Source organism: Bombus impatiens, unplaced genomic scaffold (genome assembly GCF_000188095.3).
Source record: "Bombus impatiens unplaced genomic scaffold, BIMP_2.2 scf_0298, whole genome shotgun sequence".
Classification (NCBI taxonomy): domain Eukaryota; kingdom Metazoa; phylum Arthropoda; class Insecta; order Hymenoptera; family Apidae; genus Bombus; species Bombus impatiens.
In genome coordinates this window covers 1-17,884 of record NT_176717.1, presented here as the reverse complement: position 1 = coordinate 17,884, position 17,884 = coordinate 1, and the positions used below count along the sequence as shown (strand labels likewise).

Genomic DNA, 17,884 nt, shown 5'->3' with positions numbered 1-17,884 from the left:
ACGTTCCGTCGAGCCGCAGGATTATTCCTTCGATCGAGACAGTGCTGGAATATATCGGGGATGGATAGAAATTAAAAAGGAGCATCCCGTGAATAGCTGATCGACGAGCCGAATAGCCTCTCGTGGGGGTTGCTCTTTGTTTCATGGGCTCGTTCGATTAGCTGGCCTCTGAAATCAGGTATTTTTAGAAGGAAAAACGCTTGTTTATTCCCAGGCTAGATTATTAGTTTCCAAAAAGATCATTGTGTGTATTATTTGGTCAAAATTATTATTTATAATATATTTGTTTTTAATTGAACGCTTTCGTTCGAATATGTAAAAATGTATCATTTTTAATGGAAAAGAACGATTTAAGAGAAAGTTACGGAATGCTCGATTAATGTATCGATTACAGTTTAGTTTTGTTAATAGTTAGAGATTGTAGACAAAACATAGATCGATCGTTAATATCGGATATAATTTCTATTCTTCTAGGTCGATCTCGACGATACCATGGACAATTTTTTCAATACTCTTTATCAGAAAATGTTCACGGTGCTGAACAGTCAGTACAACTTTGACAATAAATACTTGGAGTGTGTGGGAGAACATATGAAGGAAATCAGACCGTTCGGCGATGTTCCTCAGAAATTAGGAGTGCAAATCAAAAGGTCTTTCGTCGCGACAAGAGCCTTTAGTCAGGCCTTAACGGTGGCTGCGGATGTCTTGAAGAACATGCAGTCGGTAAGAGAAATATCCATCTTCTTCGTTCGTTTTATGCATTTGTAAGAAATGTAAATTCTCGAAGGAAGAAATAACCATAACGCGATATAATGAGAATGCGTATAATACAATAAAAAAATTTTTTCTTTAATTATAAAAATTCCTTCTTCGATTATGAAATTTACATTTCTTTAATTATAAAAATATACTTACGCTACCCTAAACCCTATCTTCGAACATCGGTGAAATTTTTTCACAAGAAACAAACGCGCAAAAAACCCGAGAAAATCGATAAACTAAGACAAACGTAAGAACAGCTAGAAAATCGTCTGACTTTTCACAGTTGAAACCATCAGCCGATTGTGCAGCTGCACTCACAAGAATGACGGTGTGTCCGTCGTGCAGCGGGATCGCGGGCAACGTGTTAGCCTGTGGTGACATGTGTGCCAACGTGATGAAGGGCTGCCTTGCTCAGCATGCGGCTCTGGACGCTGAATGGAATCACTTCGTCGGTGAGTAATTTCCACGCGCATTGTTCTCTTGGTAAATATAGGCTGGAGAATATAATTCATCGACTTACCTTGTATCATGTACACAAAATATTATGCTTATTAGCAATCGCCCGAGGAATAGAGAAGACTCGAGAAATAACGTTCGAGAAAGAGAATCGCCAAATTCCTTATTTTAAGATTTCAGGAATTCTTGGAATATCGTTAATCGTTGAAGGAATATTGTTGATAGGAAATGAATGAAAAGATTCTATTTATTTGTTTACTCGGGCAAGATCACAAATTGTAGGAAATTTTGTATTTTCTATTCAGAGTAGCTGCTGCAAAAATTCCTCGAAAAATGAGTACATCACAGACTTCTGATCATACGATTCATTTTGCAATAATTTTTATAGTCGGCTCTCTTTCTGTAACTTGCATTTCTCCAATTTCAGAGGCCGTGGACAAGGTGGCTGACCGTCTGTTGGGTCCATTTAACATCGAAATGTTAGTACGACCAATCAACCTGAAAATTTCGGAGGCTATCATGAATTTCCAAGAGAACAGCAACGATGTTTCACAAAGGGTGTTCACTGGATGCGGACGACCTGTGTTGGGTAGACGCAGACGTCGAGACAATCGGGAGTTGGAACTCGAATCATTGAATTTTGATCAGGAAACACTAACAGACGATCGTGCTGCTATTTTGGACAAATTGGTGAAAGAGACACGACAGAGGGTGAGAGATTCCAGACAATTCTGGGTTTATCTGCCCTATAAGGTTTGCAACGATGGACTCGTCGTTCCTCCTAGCAATACGAAGGAATGTTGGAACGGCACACACGTAGATAAGTGAGTGTCTTACAAACATAATTTTTTTTTTATTCTTTTTTATTGTTCTTTCTCATAGAAATTACCAGCCGTGTAGTCCTCTTCTTAATTTTATTTAAATTGTAATATAATAGTAAATGAAATTGTATTATCAAATTAAATTACATAAAATTTAAATTTAATATAATTATACAAGGTGTCTCAGAAGTAGAGCAATAGATACTCTTGCGTTTATATCTTCTTGTCTCTGGAATTCAATTTTAGTTTCTTAAAAAATCGTGAACTTTTCTTTTCAAACTGATCAATATTCCATATAATATCGATGTTCCATTTGAAATCTTTTATTTTATCGTTTATTTTTCACTTGCTCGTGTTTCAGATACATTTACCCAGTGTCGTCGAACGGAGAGGAACAAAAATTGAATCCAGAGGTACGAGTTACTGGAACAAGACCGACGATAGTCAGGGACCAGGTCTTCGCATTGACCACTATCACAAACAGACTAAAATCCGCGTACAATGGACAGGACGTCGATTGGATAGACACAGGTAAACCATCTGTTTCGCTAATGTTTAATCTACCATATCATCGAACACAACTATCCTTATAAAATTGATACTATGTTAGAATATCCAAAAACAAAAAATTTCATCCAAATCGATCTGATACTAAATTTCGTGGAATAATATTTTTAAGTAATTAGAGAAATTTTCGAATGAATATACTGGCAAAAACATACTGGAACGTGTAAGCGGTAGATTTAATCGTAGAATCAATATCAGTTAATGCGGTAAGCTAGTTGATTTCGAATAATGAGTTGATTAAATTAGAATATCTCATTGAAACACAAACAATTTATCGTAAAATTCCGCGCATCTATCTTGTTAATTGTAGGTTCTATAAGACAGTTCTAATTATCATTTTTTTATACAGTCATAATTTGCCAGGATCGTTATAAGAAATGAAGAAATAAACGAATTCTTAAATAGACAGATATGAATAGAAAAGATATGCTACTTTTATTGCGTTTTATCTTATTGAAGATTACGTTCTATTTTAATTTCTATTCTAATATCTATTATCTAATAATTATGTTCTAGATCTTCTCGAAAACATAATAAAAGAAACAAATTATCAGGCTACTGTAATGTGTACTTATCTTATCTCGAGACACTGTTCACGGTAAACGGCGATTAAAAAAATAATTTTCTTGGAATTTTCTTTTTGACCGTCGTGTCAATCAATTTCCAAATTTGCCAATTAAAGCGACTACAAGTTCACGAGTAATAGAATTACAAAAAGTATATAAAAAATATATGTAATATATAAAGAATATGTGCACCTGGTGCACTGTCAAAAAGCAAAATATATTTTCTTTTTTTTGTAACTTAGCTGAGATCTTTTGAAAGTGACACGTGCGTAGAATTAGTTTATCTTCATTCTTTAAAGAAGCGATCTTTTCGATTTTATCGCATTTATTTTCAAATCTGATAACACGAATGGATCCTCGAAATTAAGAATCAGAGCGGCCTAAAAATACCTACTAAATGATATACACGAAACCTCAAAAACACCTGTATAACATGCTCATAAAAAATTCAAGTTCTTTATTAAATTCTTCGATTTATTTTGTCACATCTTTCTAATTCATCGATTCGAATCGATTTTCCATCATTGTGTATAAAAACCTAAAAATACCTGTTAACCCTTGGCGGACGGGACGGTTCAAAGTCGATCGACCGCACCGTGGGTCCGAGCTGCTGCCGCGATAATCGTTTAAAATTGCCAGGTCACTTTTATTTACATAGACACGCTTTTCATTCATAGATGTCAAATTCTAGCCACGCGTACATGCACAGATTCTCCACAGGATAAATAAAATAACATACATATGAGTCTTTTGATCCTATCAGTTTTTTTTTTTTTTTGGACGAACGCGTATGAGTTTCTCTGCGAAATCGATGGCTTACGCAGAACGCATATATGCGGCGATAGTTCGCAAAGGGTTAAACAACATAATTGAAATCTCAAGAAAACCTGCACGACACCTCCGAGAAGAATTCCAAATCTCCTACTAATCTTTTTTATTTACTCCTTCAAATCTTCCAATTTCACGAATTAACAAATTTTCAATGAAGACCTAAAGGAACCTAAAAATACCTATCGAATAACGCAATCGAAATCTCAAGAAAACCTGCGTAGGACGTGCTAGAAAAACTTCGCCTTCTACTAAACTCTTCGACTAACTCCTCCGCAACTTTTAAATCCACCAATCGATCGATCACGACCATCATGCAAAAAGACTCGAAGACCTTTTCCTAAAAGAAATCCTCTCCTCTCCATCGCCACCATACCATATTCAGAATTTACTAATCAGCTCACCGTCACCGGGTGACAATCTAATTTTTAGAAGACACCGAGTGGAACGGTTCTGGAAGTGGATCCGGGGACGGTCCGGATCAAGATCCGATCACGGACGACGAGGATGGTTTCAAGGAAGGCTCTGGCTACGAACCGAAATCTTCACCGCCAGAAACACCGAAACAATCTCCTCCCGTCGATCATCCGGAAGTCGTGCCTCCCAGGAAAGACATAGAGCAGAAGACAAATATCAACAACAACAATGGCACGTCCAGCGTGGACAATGGCGCGAGCAGACAGAAAATATCTTTGTCTCGTGCTTTGACAACGTATCTCGTGCCCATAGTGGTGATGTGGTTCGGTGGCTGCCTCACCGAGTGGCTGTGATCATGTGGTTTCCGAGGAGAACGATGCAGGACGATGTAAATAAATATTCCGTTTAACGTTACGTGACTCCACCTCGACTGGAACAGTGCTATAACACGCCAGCCAATCGAGAAAAAAAGGAGAAAGGACAGTGATAACTCGCTTTCCAACGACGCGTACTTTTCCATCCATTAGGAAAAGCATTCTTTTGCTTTCTACAATGACGGGTACTCGGTTTTACCCTGCTTTATTGGGGTATTATTCCCGAATGACCATTAATGAGATGAACAACTTAATGTTTTGCTGACGCCGGAATTCGAGAGGAAGACTGGTAGCGTTGATGGAGGATTATATTTGCAACTGACCTACGGGCCTTTGTACGACTGACGAGCGTGCCTTTAGGAAGAGTGGCATGGTCAACTGTAAAAGGATTAGAGTTAGGAATTTATTTTCCAGTTCCTATTTTCTCTTGCGCCATTGTAAAATTTTTCGAATTGATCGATTTAGGTTCGATGTATGTTTCTCGGTTCGTTTGGTATAGTATGATCGAAAGTACGATTGAATATAAATTTGTAATTCAAATATCGCGGATTTTTACCTATTCATATTATGTTGCAATTAACAAATTGCAAGATTTCCAAGATGGTCATACAATCCTAAATTGAACTATGCCAAATAAAACCGGACCTTAATTATTCTATTCTCGGAACCAATCGTAAACTTTTGAAATGTAGTGGCGTAGGAAGAACAGGAACTACATCGAGGACCTAAATGGCCTTGAACGTACAGGAAAGACACATGGAAGCAAGTATACGAGAAGCGCAAGGACTGACTATCGAGCGTCGTATTTCCTTTTCCAGCTGCCCTTTCCTGAAAACGTTTGAAATATTTATGGCTCGAAGGGCGAGACATTTTCGATCGCGTCAAGTTCGAAAGGATCGCTCAGAATCTTAGATTTCGGCGACAAACACGAAACATTGATGTTTGTGTTTAACAAAATAAAATGAAGGAGAAAAAATAATAAGAAGGACGATTAAACTATTTCGGTTTTCACGAGGAGATGATATCGATTATTTTTTAACTCGAGAACCGTCTCTTGTTGATCAGTGTTGTTTAAAGAGTTGTGAATAGAGAAGAAAGTTTGTGGCGAATGAAAAATTATGAATGTAGGACGATGGCTGACGTATGATAAACGATTCATATACTTTCATTATCTTTTACTGATTATCGTTAAATAACGCAAAATGCTCGACGAACTCGAGGGCCGATTTTTTAATCGTACAGATCGGTAAAAGAAATTTATTTGACGATATTCTTTTATCTACGATTTTAGACTTTTCTTCGACAATTTTTTTCTTTTTTTTTTTTTTTTTATTTATTTAAAATAATATTTTATCATCCGCCATTCGAATGAAATCGTCCTAGCAATTGAAACTCGACGAAACGAGTCAAAGCGTAGAACGAGCGGTCGAGAATAGGCTCCTGTGATAAAATTAAACAAAAAAAGAGAAAAAATAAAAATGTAATAAAAAGGTAAAAAAAGTAAACGAGTGATGTTGGCCGCTATCACACGCTGGCATCGTCGAGCCTAAAACAAGAGGGCGAAAGGACATATTCTATACAAATCTAGTGAAAATATTCAAATAAATATTATGAATAATTATTTGTAATTATATTATTATATATATATATTATTATAATTATTATAATTATTGCAAAGTGAAATTAATATAAAAAATTATACGTTGCGTTCGGGACAAGTGGTAAGTTTAGAAATGGAAATTACACGGTTCTTTCCTTCTTTCCTGCTCGTCTGAGAAAATACGTGGCTTCGCGAGGCAAAGAAAGAAAGAGGAACCTTGTGCTTGTACAGTGACTCCTATCAATATTGGGGACACTATAATATTCTATCCATTACTACTCTGTACATTTGACCATAATTAAACTAACGTATATTTTGTTTTTTATGATAATAAAGCATATATTCTTCTTGACGATAACGCAAATTTTATTTATTTAAACTAAATAATTTGTGACATTACAAATAATATATTAAGAAATGTATTATTTATACGTCGCAAAAATATTCGAACATTTAATTTTCTACAATGATTTTATATAAAAAATACATATGTATATATCATATACATTTTTTAAATATCAATTTCCTGGATACCCGTTTTGTTTTATTACATGTCGTAATCGATTTGGCATGTTTGTCATAATTTTTTGTGAATAATTTTGCATGATACTCATTTTCGATTAGAATCAAATCCGATGATTACGGTGGTGGATGTAACGCGCGAAGGCAACTATATAACTGGTATCCTTGAACTATACCACGATCAAATTTCAATGTGTTTTCAATGTCCATTGTAGTTACATTTTATTTTAGATTTCGTTTGAAAATGTCTAAATTTTTATCTCGTTAATCCCGTTCATCAAGTATTTTTGGCCATCTCTTTTGACGAAGTCAATCTATTCTATCCTCGCTATCGTATCTTTTCATAATATCTGTAAATTTAAAAGACTGCCTATCTCTCTCTTTCCTGTTTTCACGGTTGAGAATGACTAATCGTCGCGCGTCAGAAAAAGTATCTTCGCTTTTCCGTTTTATATTCAAAATTTCTGACCGATGACAATGATTTTTAAGTAATAACCGATATTTCGAAGTACGCTGTACATCTCGCTCAATATATGCTTGTGAAGTATAACAAAGCTGTAGAAGTATAATCAACAAATATGGATAAATATTAAGCGTCTGAAGATTTTTCCGACGTACGAACACCACATTTCCGAATATATTATTTGTTACGCCACAAATTATTTAGGAAGAATACATGCTTTATTATCAGAGAAAATAAAAGATACGTTAATTTAATTATGATCAAATGTACAGAATAAACATGGATAGAACGCTATAGTTTTCGAATATTAACGAAAGTCACTGTATATAGAATCGCGTAGAATTCTTGTTGGATAAAGGAAAGAACGTTTAACAAGTTGAACACCACAATCTCAACAGTGTGAATTTCGAATTTAACTTGACGTAAAGATAGTAAATTTTCAGCTGTAAGTTATAATAAAAATATTTTTTGCATTTAAAGCAGAGAAATAGGATCACAGTAATTATATGAAAATCCTGTAGAAATAAGAAAGAAGAGAATCTCAAAGTAGGTTAATTTTCATTAAAAATCGAATAGATTTCAGTTATAAATGTTACATCTCTGCTGAAAGAGAATCTTTTCGGCAGATATTCGTTCGATGATCCCCTTAAAAGTTGTATTGAAATTTTCTTAAGAATTATTTCCAAAATTCGAACGCGTACAAGACTAAACATTCGTTGTAGTGTTCAGTTTGTTAAAAAGAGAAGATTTAAGGATACGAAGACAGGGAACAGGGTTTTTTTACCGTGGAAGAATTATGGACCACTGAAACAACTTTCCTGAAACTATGGGAGTTCCTTACGTTCGATAAATAGGAGCAACCCTTGTGTTTTAACAGCTTTGTCGCATCGACGTGATTGCTAAATAGTATCTTATAGCATCGAGCATGATTCGTCTTTAACTCCCCTGATAATAAAATTTTAATTACGATAATTTGTGAAACTATGAATTAAATCATTTAGAATTTCAAACCTAAATTATCCATGTCTCCGGAATTAAATAAATATAAAAAAAATTACAAATTATAGGACTTTGAACTACTCTCAGGTGAAATAGAAATATATAATTCATAATTACTTACACGTTACGTTTACGTTAGAGTTACTGTAAAAGAACGAAAATTAAAAGATTTTAAAATTGTGTAGGAGTAAAGTTTGACTAAAAAGAAGATTATGTTTCTCGACAGATCCATTTCGTATCAAGGGAGTTAAATCAAGTAACGTTCGAATAAAATACATTTACGTTTTTTTTTATTATTATTCCTAGTACCGTATTTACGTTGTTCGCCATTGTAAAGAGTAACGAGCAGCCTAGATTTCCGCGACGATCGTACTCGTCGAATCTCGATGCAGGATCGTTTTAAGATTACGTGATATTTCTTTCCCTTTTCTGTTTTAGACTAGCCCACTGTAACCAGCTAATCATACTTAATAATCTACCAATTTACACTAAGAATTTATACATGCGACCGTAAAAATGAAAGTGTAGATGCGAATGCACTTGGCCGAGCCGTTTATAACATTCAACGTGAATTTTCAATTTGATCATGAATCTCTTAAATGACGTTCCATCCGTACGATGTATTGGAAAACAACAAAAGAAGAGAAAGAAGAACTTTCCGAGTAGCAGATGTAATTTCACGTCTGTTGCATAAAAATATTACAATGATCCAACGGAGGAAAGTTTGCAGCAGAAAATCAATCACAGATTAAATTTAAACGTTGTATGTTCCATTTTTACTGATCATTGTTCTGTTATTAACGAGTGCAATGGTTTCCTGAAAATCGCGTAAAAGAATTACAAGAGAAAATGGATTGTGATTCGCTATAAAAATTCTGTGTGAAATTCCAATTGCGGGAACTTTAACGAATAAAAGGAATTTAATTGGGCAGAGAAAATGGAACAGCGAGTATCCCTCATACAATTAATCGTAACGCAATAGTTACAAATTCGTAAAAAAGGCAATACAAAAACAGCGATACTGCCTGCTACATATTGTGACAAGCGACCACGAAACCTCCAGATCGTCCAAACTGTCCACATCGTAGACTTGAACAGATTTATCGTGAATATTCTACAACGTGCAGATTCGTAAACAAAATCTCGTTCGATTTCTACTCAAATTCAGTCTTTAATTTTTGTCTTTTCTTTTCTTTAAGTACAAAACTAGCAAAAATAAATTGGGTATCGTCGTGATAATTAGCAGCAGAATTTGAAAAATGCAAAAAAAAGAAAAACAAGGAAAAAGAATAACGCGTTAGAGTAACAGACTAATCGTAACTAAGAGAATAGAGGTGTTCCTCCACTTCCGTGGAACAAAAAACGGCGATGCGTCATCCTCGCAGTGAGCTTTCGTTGGCAGCCTGCACATTGTCTTAAATAACGGCTAACATCGTTGTCTCAAGCCCTTTCTAGTAAACGGCATGCTACTGGACCGTTTTTTTTTTAAGTTTTAATTTATCATATATTCGTGTTTAATATCTCGTTCTTTTTTTTTATTTTTTTTTTTTTAACTGATTAAGATATGTAACCTATCCCGCAATTGGAAAATTCTCTGTAAAAGAATTCTTATGTTATATGTGTAAGGATAAGGGTGGTATAAAAAGAAATACGAATATGCTGTTTATGAAGCGTTTTATTAGTAGTAGGATGGTTACAATTGTGCAAATCCGCAAGGGGGCGAGTTTCGAACGCGAAAAAAGGAATGATTGTGTCATACTCTCTCATACAGAAACACATACATCCATACACCATATTCCAAACACGCGGCGCCTCGTCTCAAGAAAATCTCGCTGTTACATGCTTACAGTGTGCTAGCATCTAATTACAAAGGATTTCATTTAATGACACAGATCGTATGCAATAAAAGTGGAATATTTAAAAATGCAGTAGATTACTTTCGCCCTTTCATCGACAATTTCTTGACCATCATATACTACAAACATGAATAAAAATTCTAACAATATCACACTCCGATGTTGCTTACTGGGTGAAGTGTATTGCACGTCGAGAAAAATATCTAAATGAAAAGATATACATACTAAGTTATAAGTACTAAATTATACAAAATTGCTTAATTGTGGCAATAATGCACACCTATATAAATTAACTACTAGGGAACTGTCTTGTACTGACACCAACTTCTTCAATTCCCAAAATATCCGAGTATTTCGCAAAATCCGTAACAACTTATAATGATAATATGTTTCAATTATTTTGCTCTTTCGTTGTGTCTTATAAAATGGTACAAAAGTTCATCAGATCTAATTGAAACTAACTATTTACATTGGCAATTGCAAATCACACTGATATACGCTCGAATATTATTAAACAACGTGTTCTTCATTCTTCTTTGTCTTTTCCACTGCGGTATAATGGGTGCTGGGACGCACTTAATTTCCTCGGCTTCATCCGCAGATTTTTCATCGAAGTTAACGATTTTGCGTGGGATTGACAATTTCCTTTTAGCTCTTTGTTTTCCACAGCTATCAGAAATTTGCTTGTTCTTCATCGGAGACTTTTCCAAGATAGCAGATTCGGGTAATCCATTTTCCGTTTTTTGGACATGTTCCCCCGGAGAATCCGTGGACTCTGCTGTACTAGAAGTTTTTTCGTCCTTCTCCGATGGACTTGTCGATGTAGACGACTTACTGTCGTTATCTGTCCCCTCGCTATTTTGGAGAGCGAGTTTCGCAGCGGCAGTCGCGCTGCGCGTCATAACTCTGCCATTCGACAGATTACAAGGAGGTTTGTTATTCGACTGTTTCCTAAGACGTTCCTCCTCCATTTTACGTTTTTTGGCTTTAATTATCGCACGAGACTTTCTCCAAGCTTCTGCCATACTGCTTCGTTTCCACACGTAGTAGAAGGGGGTAAAATCTTCCTGCGAACACAAAGTTGGAGATGTTTTCGTTTATTCTTTGAAATTAATTCTTGGAGACGAATTGAAAAGGGGTAGACAAAAAATACATTATGAAAAGCTATCGCAGTAGGAAAATAAACTTACTACTCGTTTATGCGGAACCATCTTCCTCCTAATGATTGAAAAATTCTTGCCGTATTTCATGATGCCATCCGTGAAGAGTTGCTGTAACATCAAAACGCAACAACAAAAAGATTAAAATGTTTAATTCTTCGTCAAAAGAAACTACAATGGCGTAGAAGAGTTTTTTTTATATTCCAAGAGCGAATTCATTCTAATAGAGTTTCCACTATTAAATATAAGCACAGGTATAGTAACAAATAAAAAAAGACAACGCTACGAGATATATGATATCAATTAAAATTCTTTAAAGAATCTACTTTGAAATATGAAACGTTGTACGTTAGTGTAAAAATTGGAAATTTTTATTGTATTGTCATAATCGATTCAATTTGATCGCCAAATTATTAATATTCTAATATTCGACTCCCGATATAAAATCAACTGTACGATACTTACCATATCCTCTGGCTTCCATTTGTTAAGGACTTTCTGCGGTATATCTTGAATACATATCATTTGCAGCGCTTCGTGCGGCTCATAGTTGATGTCGTGAAGAACATCCGATATGTATTGTTCCGCAACATCAGAACACGAGTTTTCTATTGCATCCGTGTCTGGAATGCCCTCATGTTGCTGCTTCAATGTTAAAGCAGTTCGGGCTACCAGAGTATAGTGATAGAACCAACCCTCCACATTCACATTCGGATCCCACATCTTCTCCTCCCGAGAAGTTGTATATTCTTTTTCAGAGTATGACCGATCCTGACATTCGGGGATGATAGCATATTCCTGCAATTTTAACAATTACATTTTTAATTCATCTCAATGAATTCCAAAATATCTGCCTTATAAAGGAAAAGTAACGGAGAATTAATGTTGATGGTCGAATGAATTTCACTTTGATCAAAATCTTTAAGAGAAAAAGGGGTACGTACCATAATCCGATCTTTCGTCTCCTTGCCCTGCATAGAGCTCACTCGCTTGGTGCGCACTCGCTTGGATCTCACTCGTTTGGAGCTCACTTGCTTTCTCTTACGTGCAGCCGATTTTCTCGACATCTTTCTGTCTAGGTACCGATGTTATTACTACGACTGCAAGTGCGGGACTAATAGGAAATTTTATTACGGATTTGGTACTTTGGACCCGTAGCCCTTCGAAGAAGGATGAGCTGTCCGCCTCCCCACTACCAGCTGATTGGCCAATACTCCTTTGCACGGTACGGTATAGGACAGTAATGCTTATAACTCTGCCATTCGACAGATTACAAGGAGGTTTGTTATTCGACTGTTTCCTAAGACGTTCCTCCTCCATTTTACGTTTTTTGGCTTTAATTATCGCACGAGACTTTCTCCAAGCTTCTGCCATACTGCTTCGTTTCCACACGTAGTAGAAGGGGGTAAAATCTTCCTGCGAACACAAAGTTGGAGATGTTTTCGTTTATTCTTTGAAATTAATTCTTGGAGACGAATTGAAAAGGGGTAGACAAAAAATACATTATGAAAAGCTATCGCAGTAGGAAAATAAACTTACTACTCGTTTATGCGGAACCATCTTCCTCCTAATGATTGAAAAATTCTTGCCGTATTTCATGATGCCATCCGTGAAGAGTTGCTGTAACATCAAAACGCAACAACAAAAAGATTAAAATGTTTAATTCTTCGTCAAAAGAAACTACAATGGCGTAGAAGAGTTTTTTTTATATTCCAAGAGCGAATTCATTCTAATAGAGTTTCCACTATTAAATATAAGCACAGGTATAGTAACAAATAAAAAAAGACAACGCTACGAGATATATGATATCAATTAAAATTCTTTAAAGAATCTACTTTGAAATATGAAACGTTGTACGTTAGTGTAAAAATTGGAAATTTTTATTGTATTGTCATAATCGATTCAATTTGATCGCCAAATTATTAATATTCTAATATTCGACTCCCGATATAAAATCAACTGTACGATACTTACCATATCCTCTGGCTTCCATTTGTTAAGGACTTTCTGCGGTATATCTTGAATACATATCATTTGCAGCGCTTCGTGCGGCTCATAGTTGATGTCGTGAAGAACATCCGATATGTATTGTTCCGCAACATCAGAACACGAGTTTTCTATTGCATCCGTGTCTGGAATGCCCTCATGTTGCTGCTTCAATGTTAAAGCAGTTCGGGCTACCAGAGTATAGTGATAGAACCAACCCTCCACATTCACATTCGGATCCCACATCTTCTCCTCCCGAGAAGTTGTATATTCTTTTTCAGAGTATGACCGATCCTGACATTCGGGGATGATAGCATATTCCTGCAATTTTAACAATTACATTTTTAATTCATCTCAATGAATTCCAAAATATCTGCCTTATAAAGGAAAAGTAACGGAGAATTAATGTTGATGGTCGAATGAATTTCACTTTGATCAAAATCTTTAAGAGAAAAAGGGGTACGTACCATAATCCGATCTTTCGTCTCCTTGCCCTGCATAGAGCTCACTCGCTTGGTGCGCACTCGCTTGGATCTCACTCGTTTGGAGCTCACTTGCTTTCTCTTACGTGCAGCCGATTTTCTCGACATCTTTCTGTCTAGGTACCGATGTTATTACTACGACTGCAAGTGCGGGACTAATAGGAAATTTTATTACGGATTTGGTACTTTGGACCCGTAGCCCTTCGAAGAAGGATGAGCTGTCCGCCTCCCCACTACCAGCTGATTGGCCAATACTCCTTTGCACGGTACGGTATAGGACAGTAATGCTTACCTGCCAAATTTCTTCCATTGCTAGCGTTGTTTTACCGTTTGGCTAATTAAAGACATGAAATATCGAGTCGCTCCGCGTCTTTATCAATGATAAATCTTTGAATATGCTCGTTATTCGTGCTACGAAATTTACCAATTGGTACAAGTAATTGAGCATACCAAAGAGAAATCAATTACGATGAATTTGAAGATATATCAATATTAATATTAACATGGTAATATTAATATTATTTGAAAATATAGTATAATTATAGAAGAGAAGGATTGATGAATAAATGGAAATTATTTTAGTAATATTACTTATGATTTATTGAGAAATAGGCATAACATTGAGAGCTTCAGATAGACGAACAAACAGTCACGTACTCTTCTTAACGAAAAGTTATCGCGATGATGGAATTCGCGACTATATATTTGGGATGAAGGCACATCTCACGATTTAACGGGATTCGTTAGGCTAGTCGCGATCCTTGAAAGAAAACTGGACGGAACGGCAGAAAGGGTATTTTCTGAAATTTTCTCGTGCAAAATATTATTGTTCTACTATAATTATTATCTTTATTTTATTTGGAGCTGGATTAAACAAGTTATATTCATGTTGCGAGCAACTATTCAGTGATAATTTTGAAGACTTCGTAATTGCATTCGTGAATATTTAACACGTTCGTCGCCCTGCGTGATTCGGCTAAGTTTCCTGCGGGGCCCAAATCCGACCGTCGGTACGCAAACGTAAATAGAGCGACAGCGGTAATTCAATGTTTATCGCCTTCGATTCGTTGCAAAAGAAAAGATTATTTAGTTCTCAAATGGAAAAAGCGATGAGCTTTCCAGCTAGAGTATTCCGAGGTATCTCATGGCAAATATCTGAGATCTTTCATTTAATCGAGGAGCATACTAGTGAGACGTACATCAGTGATTTTTTCATCCTCAAAATGTTCAGTAAACGGTGTGAAAATATACAGGGTGATTGATAACTGGTGGTACAAGCGGAAAGGGGAGTGATTCTACGCGAAAAAACGTTATAACGGATCTCACTGTAGATCGTTGTCTCGATGGAAAAATTAAAAAAAGAAATTAAAAAAAATTTTTATTCTATATTTTCGACTTCTTATTTCGCGTAGAATGGCCTCCTTTCCGCTTGCACCAGCAGTTATCAAACACCCTGCATTTGAAAGTGAGGGAAGTAGTAAAGACGAAGTCTACAACTCTTGGTCGAAATGTCCAAAATCACCCCAAATGTGTTTGGAATGTTTTAACGAATATCATGCGATATAGAATAATATAATATATTATTCAGAATATAAATTAGTAAAAAGTATGTGTTTCGAAATGTGTTTTCAATATTTTTACGTTGCATATGCTATATATAATATCGTATATTTAATTAAAATACGTTGGTGACGGGGCGCCCACGAAAGTATACCCGTCGCACCGATATGATCGACGTGGCGACGAACGTGTTAATACAATAATATTTGATAATTAGGGAGAATAAAAGAATTTCATATTCGTTACGACTCGCACAAATTTCTATTCTTAATCTTGTACCACAGAATATTTATATTTCACTTCGTAGGCACTTGATTAATGGTATATTGCAATGGCGATTAAGGTACCATTTCTAATACAGATATCAATACACTAAGAATACGATCAAGCGCTAGTTTTAAGAATAGATCTCGAATAAAATTCCAACGACAGTGAAGGAAATTTTAGTTTCTTGTTGCATTGTGATCTATATCTTTCTTCTTGTTTATCCCTTTGACAAATTAAAAAATTTTATGTATCTTCGTATTTACAGAATATATTCTAAGCCCATTCATTACTCATAGTAATGAGACATGGAACAAACTATTGTGAATCAAAATAATATTATTAGTTCCGTATCTACGGAATGGCACAAACATTTCATTACCGTGTTATCGTATTAGACAGATTCTTTTTATAACAAACACCTGTCCGGTGGGGAAGAATTGGCCTACATGTAGAGAAGAAATTTGTACATCGTTTGTAATGTAGTACGACTCAATCTTGTCTGCGCCACGTGAACTTCGTCCTCTGACTAGACGCCTCCACAGCAACCGGCATCGGGTGAGAATATGGATACGCTGATTTCATGCAGAATGAATGATACTTGCACTGCTGTGCGGGATGAGAGAACGCGCATCCTAGTTTTGTACAGGACAAGCCGAATTTACATTTGGGATGTCTGTAAGCAGACTTGTCTCCCAACTTACTCAAGAAATACACCATAATGCAGAAAAAGATAAGAAGCAGTTAAAAAACATTTGACTAACGTGAATGTTAATGAATGGAAAGAAGTAAATAAAATAGCAACCTGTACGTAATGAGGGGATGAAGATACGCGTACTTACTTCCTAATGTACGATTCGGTCAGTATCTACATGTTTCTTTCGATTTATCTATCATCGTTACCATGCTTTCGTAAAAGTTCGTAAGAAAGGATCGCGCAATTGAATCACGGAAAAGTCCAAGGCGAGCACACGTCTCTGTTTTTCCCTCACTTTGATGATACATGAGCAACTCCATGTACAACAATGTAAGCCAATGAATTTTGAGAACTTGTCGTGTACGTATTTAGAGTGGTGAAAGAAAGAGACAAGAATTAAATACTGAACGGACGGAAGAATGCCGGCTTGATCTCTTTGCAAATTTTCTTGTATAGTTCTTTCGTGAAGCTCTTTTATTGCGGATGAATGAAATGGAAATGATACGAATTGTGACAGAAGAATTCATTGTAAAACGAGAAGGATTTCAATGTGTCTCAGTTCGATGGCAAGCAAGATTTATATACATATAAGTGAAAATTAGTGAAATTCTCAATGATTGCGAGAACGTCGAGCGCGCAATTGTAAATTTCCTCTTTCCGGCAATTAGAGTATAAAACTTGTATTTGAAACCCTTTGTACTCGATTCTTTATATGTTTCCATTTTACGGATTTGTTATTTGATTTTTTTAGAAGTATATAACTTCAACATGCAATTTTCTATTTTCTACGTCTTTGGCTACCAAGAATTAGATCAGTATTATTGGTCAACAAATAAACATTTACTTTCAACAAAGAGATACTGTGCAAAGATACAATTCTTTACGCGTAAATTTGAATTTTGTTTATTCTTATTCATGCGCAAGAAAGTAAAATTGAGGGAGCTGATTACAGATGTTTCGAGAACAAAGATTGAACAGGATCATTAATTTTTACGAACACAACGTTCTTTCGATCATATTAACGTATAATGCACACAAATCTACAAATAACAACAACAATCAATCAACGATTATAACAATCTTCATAAGATCAGCGACGAAATTACCATCCTAAAGTCCAAAGAAGTTAAAAAAATTAGAAAGATTAAAATGTTGAATTTCCTTATTGAAACAATCGTATATTCTATACAAAAACAGCGATACTGCTTGCTATGTATTGTGATAAGCATTCACGAACGATCCAGATCGTCGATTGTGACAAGCGACCACGAAACCTCCAGATCGTCCAAACTGTCCACATCGTAGACTTGAACAGATTTATCGTGAATATTCTACCACGTGCAGATTCGTAAACAAAATCTCGTTCGATTTCTACTCAAATTCAGTCTTTAATTTTTGTCTTTTCTTTTTAAGTACAAAACTAGCAAAAATAAATTGGATATCGTCGTGATAATTACCAGCAGAATTTGAAAAATGCAAAAAAAAGAAAAACAAGGAAAAAGAA

The 17,884-nt window shown here is 35.6% G+C and overlaps 2 protein-coding genes and 1 long non-coding RNA gene across 4 annotated transcripts in view; 2 read left to right on the top strand and 1 right to left on the bottom strand.

Annotated features, from left to right (window-relative positions):
- Window positions 1-5,354, top strand: part of LOC100746016 (glypican-4) — a 135,018-nt gene extending 129,664 nt beyond the window's left edge. For both annotated transcript variants that reach the window (XM_003488909.4, XM_033320377.1), the window contains exons 4-8: window positions 475-723; window positions 1,046-1,214; window positions 1,646-2,042; window positions 2,401-2,570; window positions 4,433-5,354. In XM_003488909.4, the coding sequence (XP_003488957.1) occupies window positions 475-723; window positions 1,046-1,214; window positions 1,646-2,042; window positions 2,401-2,570; window positions 4,433-4,770 (1,323 nt within the window). In that variant the 3' untranslated portion in view covers window positions 4,771-5,354. The remainder of the gene's footprint in view (window positions 1-474; window positions 724-1,045; window positions 1,215-1,645; window positions 2,043-2,400; window positions 2,571-4,432) is intronic.
- Window positions 5,355-10,133: 4,779 nt separating this feature from the next.
- LOC112212742 lies at window positions 10,134-14,169 on the bottom strand. Its single transcript, XM_024367160.2, has 6 exons — window positions 14,152-14,169; window positions 13,366-13,698; window positions 12,437-12,807; window positions 11,857-12,205; window positions 11,422-11,502; window positions 10,134-11,298 (listed from the first exon to the last, which is right to left on the bottom strand). The coding sequence occupies exons 1-6, from the start codon at window positions 14,167-14,169 to the stop codon at window positions 10,693-10,695; spliced, it is 1,758 nt and encodes a 585-aa protein (XP_024222928.1). The 3' UTR covers window positions 10,134-10,692.
- A 2,814-nt stretch (window positions 14,170-16,983) lies between these two features.
- On the top strand, window positions 16,984-17,810 carry LOC112212741. Its single transcript, XR_002946551.2, has 2 exons — window positions 16,984-17,627; window positions 17,661-17,810. It is a non-coding gene; the product is annotated as an uncharacterized LOC112212741 (long non-coding RNA).
- The last annotated feature ends 74 nt before the right edge of the window (window positions 17,811-17,884 follow it).